General features: G+C 36.9%; 1 protein-coding gene across 7 annotated transcripts in view; it reads right to left on the minus strand.

Annotated features, from left to right (window-relative positions):
- Positions 1 to 19,036, minus strand: part of RNGTT (RNA guanylyltransferase and 5'-phosphatase) — a 249,817-nt gene that overhangs the window by 151,845 nt on the left and 78,936 nt on the right. For all 7 annotated transcript variants that reach the window (XR_002175216.3, XM_019929424.3, XM_019929420.3 and 4 more), the window contains one exon: positions 15,391 to 15,555. Coding sequence is in view for 6 of the 7 variants with exons in the window: in XM_019929424.3 (XP_019784983.1) it covers positions 15,391 to 15,555 (165 nt within the window). In the remaining variant the exon portion in view is untranslated. The remainder of the gene's footprint in view (positions 1 to 15,390; positions 15,556 to 19,036) is intronic.

The raw sequence follows: 19,036 nt of genomic DNA on the forward strand, positions 1-19,036 counted from the left end.
TGTCTTCCAGAAGCCAGCCCTTGGTGCCAAAAAGGTTGGGGACAACTGATATAAATCTCTTTTTTCTAAAATGACTTCTTAGCATTTCAAATGGACTACAGAAAAGAAAAGGATGTTAAGAGGAAGGTTTGAAGTAGGAAGAGTCTATTACACTAACAGATACGGTAACAGAGAAGGCCAGGTGGGGCTCAGGGATTAAAGAGCCCCAAGAAGAAAGAATGAAAAGAGCAACTTCTAAAAGGGGTGCTTAAAGAGCTCATGCAACTAATATACACATGCCTCCACATAATCCCCATCCCAATGGTAGACTCTCATAGCAATTTACAGCTATTTCCAAGACTTTACTTTCTGCTTTTGTATAAAGAGTCCTAATCCTCTGGTCATATCCACCAGCTACTCTAACTTTAACCCTAATTTTTCAATGCCATCTATCAAACTCACAACAAGGACTTTAGCACTTGGGTCATGGTCTTCTTCTTCATGCGTGCCGCCATCCTGCAGGTCCACTTATATGTGGATATTTTTCAATAAATATGTACTACAGTACTATACGACCCGTGGGTGGTTGAATCCAAGGATGTAGAACAGAGGACCAACTATAAAGTTATACCGGAATTTTTGACTCCACAGAGAGTCAGGGCCCCTAACCCCTGTGAAATTCAAGGGTCAACCATATTCTACACTGGTCTTCTATAGTAAGAGTACACTATTGCTTCCCAGAAAACACCGGCTACACAACATTGCTCTGATTATGACCATTGTTCTTAAATGTTTCTTCTGCACATCGTATTTATGATAGCCACATTCCATGTGTTCATATAAACTTCATTTAAATATCCCACTAACCTCCACACATGTTCAACAAAGTAAGCAAGACGGATGGCACACACTGGTGGAAAACAAAGTAAAAAAACAAATAGATGCTCTGATCTCAGCCTAATCTATTCAAACACCTGGTTTATTTGAACCAATTTTATGAGCTAGCATGGAGAAAATATGGAGCCCCTCTATCAGGAAAGATATACTTGCCTTTTTCAGAGCCCATATTTGTTCACATCTCTGAAAACAGGACATATCTTACAATTGATGATATAGCATATTTTAATTGGCAGAGGTCTCTCAAATCCAGTGGTACATAAAATAAGGGAATGGTCTTATAATTAATAGCATCTAATTTGGTAAAACAAGGTACAGAAAACATGGTTCTGGGTGAACAAGAGAGTCCTCTGATAACCTTATGAAACTTCATTACTTAATGCTGCAGAACAAGATATAGCCAGTCCCCAACTTATGATGGTTCTACTTACTTTTCAACTTTATGATGGTCTGAAAGCGATACACATTCACTAGAAACTGTACTTCAAATTTTGAATTCTGAGCTTTTTCCCTTTTCCCAGGTTAGCAAAATATAGTACAATACTCTCTGGTGATGCTGGCAGTGGCAACTAGCCACAGCTCTCAGTCAGCCAAGTCATCATGAGGGTAAACAACTTATACACGTAGAACTCTTATGTACCCACACAACCATTCTGTTTTTCACTTTTGAAACAGTACTCAATAAATTACATGAGCTATTCAATACTTTATTAAAAAATAGGCTTTGTGTTGTATGATTCTGTCCAATTGCAAGCTAATGTAAATGTTCTGAGCACATTTAACATTGGCTAAGCTAAGCTGCTATGATGCCGTGTAACCCTGTCACAAGTCAAGGAAGATATCCATGCACCAGAATCACACCTATGATTTACAATTTGTTCTCATGAATTTGTCTTCAGAATCTTAAGCCTTATTAGCAAGAATGCTGGAACTGAGGAGTTTAAGGCTTCTCTAAAGTGACTTCTGAAAGTATTTGTAAAACCATACCCAATTAATTAGATTGACAGGATTAGGCCACATATTAGGATTAATCTGTGACCCTACAATCCAATCAAGTTCTTTAGTGCTTCACTTGCACCCTGTGAGGTCATCATCACAGACTAAATTTCTATGACTAACCATTATACAATATATATTCAAATATATTTACTACTGCCATAAGTAGTAAAGCACATAAAATAAGGAGCCCCAAGTCCATTTTCCTAGAAATTTTGTAATTATTTTAAAATTTTATTGCAATCCTTCAACAATGACACATTTTTTTTATATTTTACTTTTGATAAGACTGGCTCTATTTGGGGTATAAAAATGACTAGATGTGTGTTCGATAACCAAGAAACACAATCTAACTAAAAAATGTATGTCCCTCGTTTTCCTAATCCACTCAAAAGACTACATTTTCACAACCATGTCTCCAAGTCCATTCTAATTTATAATCATCTTTTCAGTTCTTGAGGGAGAACTGAAACACAAATTGCAGGTTTCAAGAAAGTCTGAAATTGTTAATTATCTACTCTTCAAGCAATGTGATGAGGGCAGTGAATTTTTTTTCTTTAGAAAAAAAAATGTACTACTATAAAAGTTACTTGTGCTGGAACTAAGTACCCTCCATCACTTCAACAATGATCACTAGAAGGCTCACTTAATTTTCTATGCAACTAGAAAGGGCAAAGGCTATTATTTAACTTCAATCTTTCATTTTAAAATTCTAATAAAACTACTAGGTCAGACATTAATACCAAAATATTGGCTCACATTGATAAGAGTTATACACTTAAAAAAAAAAAGTGTTCAGCTGAAATTGAAGACACTTGTATGATAAGTCAACCCTGTGCCTTTGTTAACCTGTAGTAAATTCACAACCACAGTTGGTTAGAATAATTTATCAGATTTTTTTAGAAAAGGAACTGCCACCTAATCACTTTAGAGGCCAATAATTATTTTTTCTTCTGAATCTACTAATACCTATCTCCTGGATGTTAATTGTAAAAAAATTTTTAAGCTCTTATACTGAGCAAACATATAGAAATTTCCCCATATAACAACTGTGAGTCCATAGAAATGTTTAAAATATATTTGGCACCAGATATAATGATTTCTTCACGTTTCAGTGAACAAGATTTACTACCCCAAAAGAAGTTTCCTGGGACAATAAATCTTGAGGCTCACTATACCAAAGAAATTAAGAATTCTCTTTATTATGCATTACGGTGATTTTCTTAGATTCTCCTCTGAAATGGTAAATGAATGAGATTGAAAGGATCCATCAGGCCATATTCAATTTCAATGATGAATGACATATTAATAGACTAGATAATACAAAAATAAACACCAGAAATATGAGAATATATAAAGTTAGCCTCATTTCATCTTGTGTCTGCCTTTAAACCAAAATAGTTTCACCATTATATCTGTAATTACATAAAAAAATTAGGCATAATCATTGAGAACCTCTATGTGTGAAGAACAGTTCTGCACATTTAGGCAAGGTTTTTTTCTTCTCTTCAACCACAGTTATACTAACATACTCTCAAAGCTACTTTTTCTTTTACTGTGATACAAACAATAAAACACTGATAAAGTCATATAACGTTTATATATATAAATAACACACTTTATGGCTAGATTTTCTTTATGAACTACTAGTGTTAGACATACAAGAACTATAAATTTATATTTAAGGATAAACTAAGAAAAGAAAGAAAAGGCAATACCTAGAAAGTAAATCTGAATGCCAGATGACATACATACATACATAAAACCTAAACTTCCTACCTAGCAAAGTATGCAAGAAAATAATAGATGAATATTTATAAAATCCTTATTAAACTAGATGAGTACATGCCCTTGAAATTAAATGTAGTTAAAAAAAAAAAAGCGTTTGTAATTCTCTGCTTAATCCTCTCAACAGTTATTAGAGAGATCTTCACATTTATTACTCTTTCATCCTACATAGCAAATATTTTACTTTCAAAACAGTAATAAATAAATCATTGTAAAAATATTTTCCACAGAATTTTAATAAAGCAGTCAAACTGGACACGAGAAAGTAAAACGACTCCAAGCAGAGAAAAGCAATAAATTCATTGCTAGAAACTTTTAAGAGATTATTAGGTCTTTTCTTTTTCCTTTCCTTTTCCTTTTTTTTTCTTTTTAGTTTGCGTGTGTGAGATGAAAGAGGAGGATGGAGTCTTGCTTATTTTTTTTTAATCAAGCATAATTTCCTAAAACCATTCAAGATTGACTCCTTGCACGGTATTCCACTACATCCTAACTACATACAACCCTGCAGGGGACATAACTAACTACCCCTAAGGGAAAGGTGTGGAGAAGTGGAGAGAGGCAGACAAGCAGGAAATGAAGAAAGACAACTTAGTAGAAATAACTTAGCAGAAACAGAACTTTTCAAATGGGAAATAATCCCAGTTCAGGCTTAGTCACATTAAAGAAAAAATGTGGACTTTACCAAACAAGACAGCTATGCATGTGTGGTGGCTAGAGGCAGATGAGAAGTCTCTGTACCTTCCTTTCAATGTTGTTGTGAACCTAAAACTGCTCCAAAAATAAAGTTTTTTCAAAAAATAAATTAATAATAATATATTAAGACTAAGTAGGGCTTATCCCAGGAACAAAAGAAAGCTTCAGTGTTAGGATATATTTCCAATTAATACATAAAATAAACAAATCTAAGCAGAAAAAAAACCCCAGTATTCTATCTATAGTAGATAAAAAGCAATTGGACAACACTGAATACCTTTCTTGATTAAAAGTAAAATGACTCAGTAAAATAGAACCAAATATTCACTTGCTCAATCTGATAAAATAGATTTCAGACTCAAAGACACCATACAATACTTTAAAACACTAGAAGCATTCCCACACAAATCAAGAACAAGACAAGGATCCCTATAACTATTACTACAATTTAAAATTGTACTTGTGTGTAACTGAATTAGACGCGAAAAAAGTTAATGTATAAAAAACTAAAGCGATAGCTTCAAGATGGCGGAAGAGTAAGACGTGGAGATCACCTTCCTCCCCACAAATACATCAGAAATACAGCTACATGTGGAAAAACTCCTACAGAACACCTACTGAACGCTGGCAGAAGACCTCAGACCTCCCAAAAGGCAAGAAAATACCCACATACCTGAGTAGGGCGAAAGAAAACAGAAAAAACAGAGACAAAGAATGGGAACGGGACCTGCACGTTGGGGAGGGAGCTGTGAAGGAGGAAAAGTTTCCACACACTAGGAAGCCCCTTCACTGGCAGAGACGGGCGGTGGGCAGGGGGGAAATCTTCGGAGCCGCAGAGGAGAGAGCAGCAACAGGGGGTGAGGAGGGCAAATCAGAGAGATTCCCACACAGAGGATCGGTGCCAACCAGCACTCACCAGCCCGAGAGGCTTGTCTGCTCACCCGCTGGGACAGTTAGGGGCTGGGAGCTGAGGCTCAGGATTCAGAGGTCGGATCCCAGGGAGAGGACTGGGGTTGGCGGCGTGAACACAGCCTGAAGGGGACTAGTGAGCCCCAGCTAACCGGGAGGGAGTCTGAGAAAAAGTCTGGACCTACCTAAGAGGCAAGAGACCATTGTTTTGGGGTGTGTGAGGAGAGGGGATTCAGAGCACCGCCTAAACGGGCTCCAGAGACGGGCGTGAGCCACGGCTATCAGTGTGGACACCAGCAACGGGCATGAAACACTAAGACTGCTGCTGCAGCCACCAAGAAGCCTGTGTGCGAGCACAGGTCACTATCCACACCTCCCCTCCCGGGAACCTGTGCAGCCCACCACTGCCAGGGTCCCGAGATCCAGAGACAACTTCCCCAGGAGAACACATGGCGTGCCTCAGGCTGTTGGTACATCACGCTGGCCTCTGCTGCCACAGGTTCGCCCTGCATTCCATGCCCCTCCCCCCCACACACACACCAGCCTGAGTAAGCCAGAGCCCCTGAAGCAGCCGCTGCTTTAAGCTGGTCCTATATGGGTGGGGAACAGACATCCTCAGGTGACCTACATGCAGAGGCAGGGCCAAAGCCGAAGCTGAACCCCAGGAGCTGTGCGAACAAAGAAGAGGAAGGGAAATCTCTCCATGCAGCCTCAGGAGCAGCGGATTAAAGCTCCACAATGAAACTGAGGTACCCTGCATCTGTGGAATACCTGCATCTGTGGAATACCTGAATAGACAATCATCCCAAAATTGAGGCAATGGACTTTGGGATCAACTGTAGACTTGGGGTTTAGTTTCTGCATCTAATTTGTTTCTGGTTTTATGTTTATCTTAGTTTAGTATTTACAGCTTATTATCAATGGTAGATTTGTTTATTGATTTGGTTTCTCTCTTCCTTTTTTTTTAATATATATATATTTTTTCCTTTTTCTCCTTTTGTGAGTGTGTATGTGTATGCTTCTTTGTGTGATTTTGTCTGTATAGCTTTGCTTTTACCATGTGTCCTAGGGTTTTCTGTCTGTCCTTTTTTTTTTTTTTTTTTTTAAGTATAGCTTTTAGCACTTATCGTTGGTGGATGTTTTTTGGTTTCGTTGCTCTCTCTTTCTTGCTTTTTTTTAACTTTTTTATTTGTTTATTTTTAATAATATTTTTTATTTTATTTCATTTTTCATTCTTTTTTTTTTTTTCCTCCCTTTTCTTCTGAGCTGGGTGGCTGACAGAGTCTTGGTGCTTCAGCTGGGTGTCAGGCCTGAGCCTCTGCTGTGGGAGAGCCATGTTCAGGACATTGATCCACCAGAGACCTCCCAGCCCTATGTAATATCAAACAGCGAAAGCTCTCCCAGAGATCTCCATCTCAACGCTAAGACCCACCTCCACTCAATGACCAGCAAGCTACAGTGCTGGACACTCTATGCAAAACAACTGACAAGACAGGAACACAACCCCACCCATTAGCAGAGAGGTTGCCTAAAATCATAATAAGTTCACAGACATCCCAAAACACACCACCAGATGTGGACCTGCCCACCAGAAAGACAAGATCCAGCCTCATCCACCAGAACACAGGCACCAGTCCCCTCCACCTACACAACCCACTGAACCAACCTTACCCACTGGGGGCAGACACCAAAACCAAAGGGAACTACAAACCTGCAGCCTGAGAAAAGGAGACCCCAAACACAGTAAGTTAAGCAAAATGAGAAGACAGAGAAATACACAGCAGATGAAGGAGCAAGGTAAAAACCCACCAGACCAAACAAATGAAGAGGAAATAGGCAGTCTACGTGAAAAAGAATTCAGAGTAATGACAGTAAAGATGGTCCAAAATCTTGGAAATAGAATGGAGAAAATACAAGAAACGTTTAATAAGGACCTAGAAGAAATAAACAATGATGACCAACACAATAAATGAAATTAAAATTTCTCTACAAGGAAACAATAGCAGAATAACTGAAGCATAAGAACGGATACGTGACGTGGAAGATAAAATAGTGGAAATAACTAGTGCAGAGCAGAATAAAGAAAAAAGAGTAAAAAAAATTGAGGACAGTCTCAGAGACCTCTGGTAAAACATTAAACGCACCAACATTTGAATTATAGAGGTCCCAGAAGAAGAAGAGAAAAAGAAAGGGACTGAGAAAATATTTGAAGAGATTATACTTGAAAACTTCCCTAATATGAGAAAGGAAATAGTCAATCAAGTCCAGGAAGCACACAGAGTGCCAGACAGGATAAATCCAAGGAGAAACATGCCAAGACACATATTAATCAAACTATCAAAAAAAGAAAAAATATTAAAAGCAGAAAGGGAAAAACAACAAATAACATACAAGGGAATCCCCATAAGGTTAACAGCTGATCTTTCAGCAGAAACTCTGCAAGCCAGAAGGAAGTGGCAGGACAAATTTTAAGTGATGAGAAAGAAAAACCTACAACCAAGATCACTCTACCCGGCAAGGATCTCATTCAGATTCGACGGAGAAATTAAAACCTTTACAGACAAGAAAAAGTTAAGAAAATTCCACACCACCAAACTAGCTTTACAACAAATGCTAAAGGAACTTCTCTAGGCAGGAAACATAAGACGAGGAAAAGACCTACAATAACAAATCCAAACCAATTAAGAAACTGGTAATAGGAACACACATATCAATAACTGCCTTAAATGTAAATGGATTAAATGCTCCAACCAAAAGACATAGACTGGCTGAATGGATACATAAACAAGATCCATATATATGCTGTCTACAAGACACCTACTTCAGACCTAGGGACACATACAGACTGAAAGTGAGGGGATGGAAAAAGATATTCCACGCAAATGGAAATCAAAAGAAAGCTGGAGGAGCAATTCTCATATCAGACATAATAGACTTTAAAATAAAGACGATTACAAGAGACAAAGAAGGACACTACAAAATGATCAAGGGATCAATCCAAGAAGAAGATAAAACAATTGTAAATATTTATGCACCCAACATAGGAGCACCTCAATACTTAAGGCAAATGCTAACAGCCATAAAAGAGGAAATACACAGTAACACAATCATAGTAGGGGACTTTAACACCTCGCTTTCACCAATGGACAGATCAACCAAAATGAAAATAAATAAGGAAACACAAGCTTTAAATGATACATTAAACAAGATGGACGTAATTGATATTTATAGGACATTCCATCCAAAAACAACAGAATACACTTGCTTCTCAAGTGCTCATGGAACATTCTCCAGGGTAGATCATAGCTTGGGTCACAAATTAAGCCTTGGTAAATTTAAAAAAACTGAAATTGTATCAAGTATCTTTTCCGACCACAACGCTATGAAACTAGGTATCAATTACAGGAAAAAAATGTGTATAAACTACAAACACATGGAGCTTAAACAATACACTACTAAATAACCAAGAGATCACTGAAGAAATCAAAGAGGAAATCGAAAAATACCTAGGAACAAATCACAATGAAAACACAACAACCCAAAACCTATGGGATACAGCAAAAGTAGTTCTAAGACAGAAGTTTATAGCAATATAATCCTACCTCAAGAAACAAGAAACATCTCAAGTAAACAACCTAATCTTACACCTAAAGCAATTAAAGGAAGAACAAAAAAAACACAGTTAGCAGAAGAAAAGAAATCATAAAGATCAGATCAGAAATAAATGTAAAAGAAATGAAGGAAACAATAGCTAAGATCAATAAAACTAAAAGCTGGTTCTTTGAGAAGATAAACAAAATTGATAAACCACTAGCCAGACTCATCAAGAAAAAAAGGGAGAAGACTCAAATCAATAGAATTAGAAATGAAAACGGAGAAGTAACAACTGACACTGCAGAAATACAAAGGATCATGAGAGATTACTACAAGCAACTCTATGCCAATAAAATGCACAACCTGGAAGAAATGTACAAATTCTTAGAAAAGCACAACTTCCCAAGACTGAACCCGGAAGAAACAGAACATATAAACAGACCAATCACAAGCAATGAAATTGAAACTGTGATTAAAAATCTTCCAACAAACAAAAGCCCAGGACCAGATGGCTTCACAGGCGAAGTCTATCAAACATTTAGAGAAGAGCTAACACCTATGCTTCTCAAACTCTTCCAAAATATAGCAGAGGGAGGAACACTCCCAAACTCATTCTACGAGACCACCATAACCCTGATACCAAAACTAGACAAAGGTGTCACAAAGAAAGAAAACTACAGGCCAATATCACTCATGAACATATATGCAAAAATCCTCAACAAAATACTAGCAAACAGAATCCAACAACACATTAAAAGGATCATATACCATGATCAAGTGGGGTTTATCCCAGGAATGCAAGGATTCTTCAACATACACAAATCAATCAATGTGATAAACCATATTAACAAATTGAAGGAGAAAAACCATATGAGCATCTCAATAGATACAGAAAAAGCTTTTGACAAAATTCAACACCCACTTATGATAAAAACCCTCCAGAAAGCGGGCATAGAGGGCACCCACCTCAACATAATAAAGGCCACATACAACCAACCCACAGCGAACATCATTCCCAATGGTGAAAAACTGAAAGCATATCCTGTAAGATCAGGAACAAGACAACGATGTCCACTCTCACCACTATCATTCAACATAGTTTTGCAAGTCCTAGCCACGGCAACAGAGAAGAAAAAGAAATAAAAGGAATACAAATTGGAAAAGAAGAAGTAAAACTGTCACTATTTGCAGATGACATGATATTATACATAGATAATCCTAAAGGTGCCACCAGAAAACTACTAGAGCTAATCGATGAATTTGGTAAAGTAGCAGGATACAAAATGAATGCACAGAAATCTCTTACATTCCTATACACTAATGATGAAAAATCTAAAAGAGAAATTAAGGAAACACTCCCATTTACCACTACAACAAAAAGTATAAAATACCTAGGAATAAACCTACCTAAGGAAACAAAAGACCTGTATGCAGAAAACTATAAGTCACTGATGAAAGAAATTAAAGAGGATACAAACAGATGGAGAGATATACCATGTTTTTGGATTGGAAGAATCAACATTGTGAAAATGACTATACAACCCAAAGCAATCTACAGATTCCGTGCAACCCCTATCAAACTACCAATGGCATTTTTCCTAGAACTAGAACAAAAAATTTCACAATTTGTATGGAAAAACAAAAGACCCTAAATAGCCAAAGCAATCTTGAGAAAGAAAAATGGAGCTGGAGGAATCAGGTTCCCTGACTTCAGACTATACCACAAATCTACAGTAATCAAGACAGTATGATACTGGCACAAAAACAGAAATATAGATCAATGGGACAGGATAGAAAGCCCAGAGATCAACCCACGCACATATGGTCACCTTATCTTTGATAAAGGAGGCAAGAATATACAATGGAGAAAAGACAGCCTCTTCAATAAGTGGTGCTGGGAAAACTGGACAGCTACATGTAAAAGAATGAAATTAGAACATTCCATAACACCATACACAAAAATAAACACAAAATGGATTAAAGGCCTAAATGTAAGGCCAGACACTATAAAACTCTTAAAGGACAACACAGGCAGAACACTCTATGACATACATCCCAGCAAGATCCTTTTTGACCCACCTCCTAGAGTAATGGTAATAAAAACAAAAGTAAACAAATGGGACCTAATGAAACTTAAAAGTTTTTGCACAGCAAAGGAAACCATAAACAAGACGAAAAGACAACCCTCAGAATGGGAGAAAATATTTGCAAATGAAGCTACTGACAAAGGATTAATCTCCAAAATATACAGGTAGCTCTCGCAGCTCAATATCAAAAAAACAAACAACCCAATCCGAAAATGGGCAGAAGATCTAAACAGACATTTCTCCAAAGAAGATATACAGATTGCCAACAAACACATGAAACACATTAGCTCAACATCACTAATCATTAGAGAAATGCAAATCAAAACTACAATGAGGTATCACCTCACACCAGTCAGAATGGCCATCATTAAAAAATCTACAAGCAATAAATTTTGGAGAGGGTGTGGAGAAAAGGGAACCCCTTGCACTGTTAGTGGGAATGTAAATTGATACAGCCACTATGGAGAACAGTATGGAGGTTCCTTAAAAAACTAAAAATAGAGCGACCATACGATCCAGCAAACCCACTACTGGGCATATACCCTGAGAAAACCATAATTCAAAAAGAGTCATGTACCACAATGTTCACTGCAGCTCTATTTACAATAGCCAGGACATGGAAGCAACCTCAGTGTCCATCGACAGATGAATGGATAAAGAAGATGTGGCACATATAAACAATGGAATATTACTCAGCCATAAAAAGAAATGAAATTGAGTTATTTGTAGTGAGGTGGATGGACCTAGAGTTGTTATACAGAGTGAAGTAAGTCAGAAAGAGACAGACAAATACCGCATGCTAACATATGCATATGGAATCTAAAAAAAGAAAAAAATGTCATGAAGAACCTAAGGGCAAGACAGGAATAAAGATGCAGACCTACCAGAGAATGGACTTGAGGATATGGGGAGGGGGACGGGTGAGCTGGGACAAAGTGAGAGAGTGGCATGGATACATATACACTACCAAATGTAAAACAGATAGCTAGTGGGAAGCAGCCACATAGCACAGGGAGATCAGCTCGGTGCCTTGTGTCCACCTAGAGGGGTGGGATAGGGAGGGTGGGAGGGAGATGCAAGAGGGAGGGGATATGGGGATATATGTGTATTTATAGCTGATTCACTTTGCTATATATAGCAGCAACTAACACACCAATGTAAAACAATTATACTCCAATAAAGATGTTGAAAGAAAAGGAAGGAAGGGAGAGAGGGAGGAAGGAAGGAAGGAAGGAAGGAAAAAAGAGTAAAACTGTGTCAATTTACACCTAATATGACTGGATACTCAGAAAATCCAAGAGAATCAACTGAAAAATAATTATAAACAAGAATCAGATGGAACAAGAGAATTCAATGAAAACACAAAGGCCTAGAATAGAGACAACATCTTCAAAAAAGAAGTACAAAGTTGGAAGATCAAGTCTGTCTGATTTCAATCTTTACTATAAACAAAGGTAGTCAAGACAGTACTACCACAAAGACAGATAAAAAAGATCAAGGGCATAGAACAGAGCATCTGGCAATAGTCCCACACATACATAACAACTTATTTTTTATAAACATGCAAAAGAAATTCAATGAAAAAAGGACCATCTCTTCAATACTTGGTGCAGAAACAATTGGATATCCATATGCAAAACAAACAAACAAAAACCTATCAACAGGCTAAAAACAACCCAAATGACTATGGATTAAGTAAATTATGGTACACTGATAAGATGGAAATCTGTGCATCTATTTAAAAGATTGAAGGAGATTTCCATGTACCAAAACTGGGGCAAGGGGACACAAAATAAATTAAGTAAAAAAAAGCAAGTACAGAAAAGGGCGTTAAGAATCACCTCTTGGGTAAGGATGATAAGAATATAAATAATTGTATTGCTTGCACATGGATAAAGAAATTCTGATGGATACAATAAATGCTAATAGCAGTGGTTACTCTTCTGAGATGATGATAAATATCTGTTGTCTGTCTGACTTTTAAAATTTTGTTAACCACATTTAATCTATTCAAATAATTCTTTTTTAATTGGCCTTCAAACTGGAAATGCAAATAAATTGTAATTTAAGAAACTGCTACTTCTTATTACTATTTAGGATGCTGTATTCTAACACCCATTTATGTATATTAAGTTAAAAATTAAACAACTCATTATCCCTTCACTAGTTTGACGGATCAAATTCAACAAAATGGAGAGGTTGTTTATAGAGCTATGCTAATAAACTCCTAAAATCAAAGTTATCTTCAAGTTTTTATAGACAGAAATGAAATTCTACTGTTTTCTACCCAAAGGTATGCATTTTTCAGAGTTGTAAATTTTGTTAAAAACCACATAAAAACTAGGCTTTCTCATAAAAATGATACGTACTTCCCTGACAAATGCTGCATCATTCGTAACACCACTATTTTACAATTCCCAGTAGCAAACATAAAAATAATAAGCAACTCTAGAGCAATAACCTGTCAATCGTAGCTACTATTCTATAACTTGGTGTTACTACAGTCTTACCCTTTAGACCAACTCTGCTGCAAAATGTGCTTTCCCTCTGTATTCTACAACTTTACACTTTGGTAAGAGAAATTGAGGACAAAAAATAACAGTAAAAACTGAAAAGGAGGGAAGAGGAAACTTATATGTAAAATTCCAGATAATAGAACTGCTTGAAAAAAAAGAAATTCCTATGATGATTTCAAAGCGTGGTTATATAAGCTAAGTAGAAAGGAGAAAAATTAGAGCATTGTTTTTTCTAGTGAAAAACTACATGAAAAGTTGGTCAACATAACTATATACTTCAGATCCCTAAAGAACTATTTTCTAAGCATTTCTAAGCAGCACTGATTTTGACTAATAAAACTACACTGAGACACATTTTCTTAAATGCTGAACTTTGAATTATGGCAGCACAAGCTGTCAAAATACATTTAAAAAAAAACGAATGCAAACTGAAACAATTTGGCTTCTGACCAACTTTTACAATGAATTAAAAATTTAGAAAGGTGTGGCCCATGTTAAGTGTTAACGTTATCCCTACCCTACCGACTGGGCAGGGCACAGAAGTGTATGGCTCTTTCAGGCAACCCTATAATATTCCTGCTGACAAAACAGACACAAAAGCAGTGAACTGTGGGAAGGCCATGGCACCAGAAGTCAACCAACAGTCCCATGCCAAGCAGGCATTATGCACAATAAGTGAAAGTAGAATGATAACTTTGTATTTGTTGAGAAGAAAAGATAGGCATTCAACAGTGCTGAGATTATTGCTAATATTACATCCAAGGGCTAATACCAAATTGAGTGGGCTTGAGTAGAAGCAGTTAAAATACAACAAAAACTTACATCATCTAACATGTGAGATTATATTAGAAAAAATTTTAAAACATTTAATTGCTTACATTGCTATTATTTCCTATATTATTCTATCATAACCACCTCTCCTCCAAAACATAATAACTCCATGGTGCATCTTTACTGTCAAATACTATGCGGCAGTTATAAATCTCTTTGCATGTCATGGAAATATTTCCAAGTTACACTGTTAAGTGAAATAAGTCTCGGGTTTTCAGTGTCAAAACAACAAAAATAAATAACAAAAGAAAACCTTCCACATGTATGTATATATATATGTAAATTAATTTTTAAAATAAGACTACATAGTAAACACTGTTGACCTTCAGAAGGCTTAACAGGTGATTTTCACTCTATATAATTCTATCCTGTTTACAGCCTTTTAAAAAACATAATATGAACCAATAGCCATGAATCACAAACTATTATAAGAAACAAGGGGGACTTGCCTGGTGGTCCAGGGGTTAAGACTCCGTGCTCCCAATACAGGGGGCCCGGGTTCAATCCCTGGTCAGGGAACTAGATTCCACATGCCCCAACTAAGAGCCCACGTGCCACAAGTAAAGATCCCGAACACCACAACGAAGACCCTGCAGGCGGCAACAAAGATCCCGCATTCCGCAACTAAGACCTGGCACAGTCAAATAAATAAATATTTTTTAAAAAAGAAAAAAAGAAAAGAAAACAAGGAAGTAACCTAAGTTTCTGTCACTGAGAATCTTACTAAAATAAAATAGGTAAACAACAAGGACCTACAGTATAGCACAGGGCACTATATTCAATACCATGTAATAAGCTATAATGGAAAAGAATCTGAAAAAGAAAAAAAAATATATATATATATGTATATATATATGAACTACTTTGCTGTACACCAGAAACTAACACAACATTGTAAATCAACTATACTTCAATTTAAAAAAAAAAAAGGATCTTGCTAAAGCGCAGACTTGGGAATTATATATGTTTGTCAATATAGTGCTATATTCAATTCAAGTAATTTCTGGAAAAATCAAGACAAGTGGGTCTCAAAATGTCATTCATATTCCTTTTCCAAGATGAGTTTTGTTACACTGCAAGTATTAATTAGAAAACTTTACCTTTCTTGAAGCATGGATGTCAAAAAATGGCTTATTTCTGACTCTAAATGGTTCCTGTGTTTTGTCAATGAGCCCCGTCTTCATTTTTTCATGTCGAGGATTTATTATTTCTCGTTCTATACACTGCAGACGAATATTAAAATCACAATCTCCAACCGGCTGTGCCTGAATTAAACAAGACAATTATTTAAATTTCAACACTAAAAACTATTTTATCAGCATAATTATCAGGCTGATACACTATACATAGCAGTCTATATAAACAGCATCCTTTGGAGTTGCCCAGTGTATAGCCTGAACAACCGCAAGTGCCAGCCCTGATGATTAATTTGACTAATGACAGAAGCATACCTAAACATGCAAATGCACACACATACAGTTACTTATTTTAATTATAAATATATAAAAGAGTATGGGAAAATGGTATAAATCTTCTCAAATATAAATTGATCCAAAGTTTTCACATCTGAATTAAAGTATTAATATACTCACTAATCATTTTTATTGTTTACATGAATTAGTAAAACCTGTGTAAAACTAAAATCCACAGTCAGGAAAGTACAAGCAAACAACACACCAAAATAGGCAAAAAAGTCACCTATAATGTTTTTTGTTGTTTAAAGTGCTAACACTTTACAGCCTTCAAGAAGTAGAAGATATTTATTAAGCAAATACATTCTCAACTCTGAAAACTAATACAGAAAAGGTTTATATGATATATTCAAAAACAAAAGTTTTCTTCTTCCCCCATATGTATATATACAGTATATATATTATGGTATATATATATGGTTTGAACCATGAAATAAAAAGCACATGTACACTTTTGTATAAGCTGAGGGTAGGGGCTTGTCCTCTCCTAATGGTATATACAAATGCAGCTATAACATATCACCTGGGTGACAGCAGTGGTCCGGATTAGCAGCATCACCTCAATGGTATATCAAGTACCCTTTTCTTTATTCTGCAATTGGACACACTTCCACGCATTTTTCCCATCTTTTCTGCCTTCTTTCACTTCTCTAATCTATATCACTCAACCTAACATTTTACCCAACCTACTGTTTACAAAGGGGTGGCAACACTTGCTTAATCTGTGAACATTAAATACACCTCAAGGATGACTTTTTCTCAACTTTGGAAGGATGACAATTTTGATACTCAGCAAAGAATATGGAGCAAGACAAGTGAGCAAGAGCTAGGTATAAGGTAGAATATATTCCTTTACATAAAGGCATACGACTGTTTGTAAAGGTTATTTACTGAAGAAATGCTAGTTAGTAAATAACCACACAGTCCATGTGCAAACTTTTCCATGTCACCTATGTCATCAACAAGGTTGAAAAACCTAAAATGTCAGGCTTATTTATTAGATGAATTGAGACCCTGATAAAATTAAAATGAAACAAGCAAGTCCTCTTTTTAAGAAATAAAATTAAAAGCCTAAAAATTGTTTAAAAAACTTGTAAGTAGTCTAAATTCCCTCCTAGATACTCTTCACTTTAAAATTCACCAAAACAACTAGAATAGATTGAAATCAAGTTCACCTTCAAATCTGTGTTGCCTATCATAAAGGAAGCTCCTGATAGATAGGTGTTGAATCGTTGAGAATAGACTACAGGAAGCGCTCAATAACTATTGACTAACTGGTCTCCCTGTTTTGAGTTCTTTCTCACTTCAAAATACTATCCACGATGCCAGTGGAGTTATCCTCCAAAGCAATAAAAATAAGATCATATCATTACCGTAACTAAAACCCTTCAGTAGTGTCCTATTATATACAGAACAAAGAACTAAGCTAAAATGTCTTATTCAGGTGATCTGGTCTCCTACCCACAAATCCATTCTCATTTCCTGCTATGTCTCACATCTCACCATACATCAAGTACACTAAAAACCATCTAATGCTCCTGACTTCTAAGGCTCACTCCTTCAAAATTAATCTGTATCACTTTCTCTGTCTACAACTCCACACTTCAAATAACTCAAGTATACCCAGGGTAAGCTGGAATATTCTCACCTCTCTGGTACCTCTCATATATTTCTATATCTCCCATATATCTTTGACATTATACTTATGATACCATTATAATATTTCTTTATATTTATATCCCCATTCATAACACCACTGGTCTGCAAATTTCTTTTTCTTTTGTTTCTTTTGACCGTACAGCATGTGGGATCTCAGTTCGCCGACCGGGTATCAAACCCATGCCCCCTGAAGTGGAAGCGTGGAGTCCTAACCACTGGACCGCCAGGGAAGTCCCTGCAAGTTTCTTTTGATTTTGTATCCAATCTAAACACATATCCGAACAATTGTGTATAATATATACATATTAATTTTTAATAAATTGCATACATGCACAACTGTATGTTATAAAACAGACAAAAATTGAATAATAGATTAAGAATAAACAGGAGTTCTCCGATTTTCTTTCCAAATCCCAATGAACTGTTATAGAAGTAGCCTCCTTTGAAGGTCAGGGCACTAAATTATAAACTGCCTGGAAGGCAAGAAATTATGTCCTATTCTTCTGGGCATACTCAATACCTAGACTAATACTTGACATATAAAAAATTATCAATGAAATTCTTGCTGTACAAAATAATAAACTAAGGAACTGAAAAGTTTCAAACAATTATTTCAAAAAAATTTTTTCTAAGGGTGACCTTGATTTCATAATTCAAAATAAACAAAATGGTTAAACATCAATGAAACCTCCACAGTATATTAAAGAATTAAATATATGACACTTTCAATTATAAATATATTCTATTATCAGAAATGTGAAAAACTGTGACTTAAAAACCCAATGAATTAGTCACTCCCTCTTGCGAGAGCACCGGAATCGCAAGTAACTGCTGAAGAATAATCAACAGGAAGACACTGGAACTCACCAAAAAAGATACCCCACATCCAAAGACAAAGGAGAAGACACAATGAGATGGTAGGAGGGGCACAATCATAATAAAATCAAATCCCATATCTGCTGGGTGGGTGACTCACAAACTGGAGAACACTTATACCACAGAAGTCCACCCACTGGAGTGAAGGTTCTGAACCCCACGTCTGGCTTCCCAACCTGGGGGTCTGGCAATGGGAGGAGGAATTCCTAGAGAATCAGACTTTGAAGCCTACTGGGAATAGATTGTAGGATTTCGACAGGACTGGGAGAAACAGAGACTCTACTCTTGGAGGGCACACACAAAGTAGTGTACGCATCAGGACCCAGGGGAAGGAGCAGTGACCCCATAGGAGACTGAACCAGACCTACCTGCTAGTGTTGGAGGGTCTCCTGCAGAGGCGGGGGGTGGCTGTGGCTCACCGTGGGGACAAGGACACTGGCAGCAGAAGTTCTGGGAAGTACTCCTTGGCATGAGCCCTCCCAGAGTCCGCCATTAGCCCCAACAAAGAGCTGGGTAGGCTCCAGTGTTGGGTCACCTCAGGCAAAACAAGCAACACGAGGGAACCCAGCCCCACCCATCAGCAGACAAGTGGATTAAAGTTTTACTGAGCTCTGCCCACCAGAGCATCACCCAGCTCTACCCACCACCAGTCCCTCCCAACAGGAAACGTGCTCAAGCCTCTTAGATACCCTCATCCACTAGAGGGCAGACTGCAGAACCAAAAAGAACTACAATCCTG

The sequence above is a fragment of the Tursiops truncatus genome, chromosome 12, assembly GCF_011762595.2.
Source record: "Tursiops truncatus isolate mTurTru1 chromosome 12, mTurTru1.mat.Y, whole genome shotgun sequence".
Lineage (NCBI taxonomy): Eukaryota > Metazoa > Chordata > Mammalia > Artiodactyla > Delphinidae > Tursiops > Tursiops truncatus.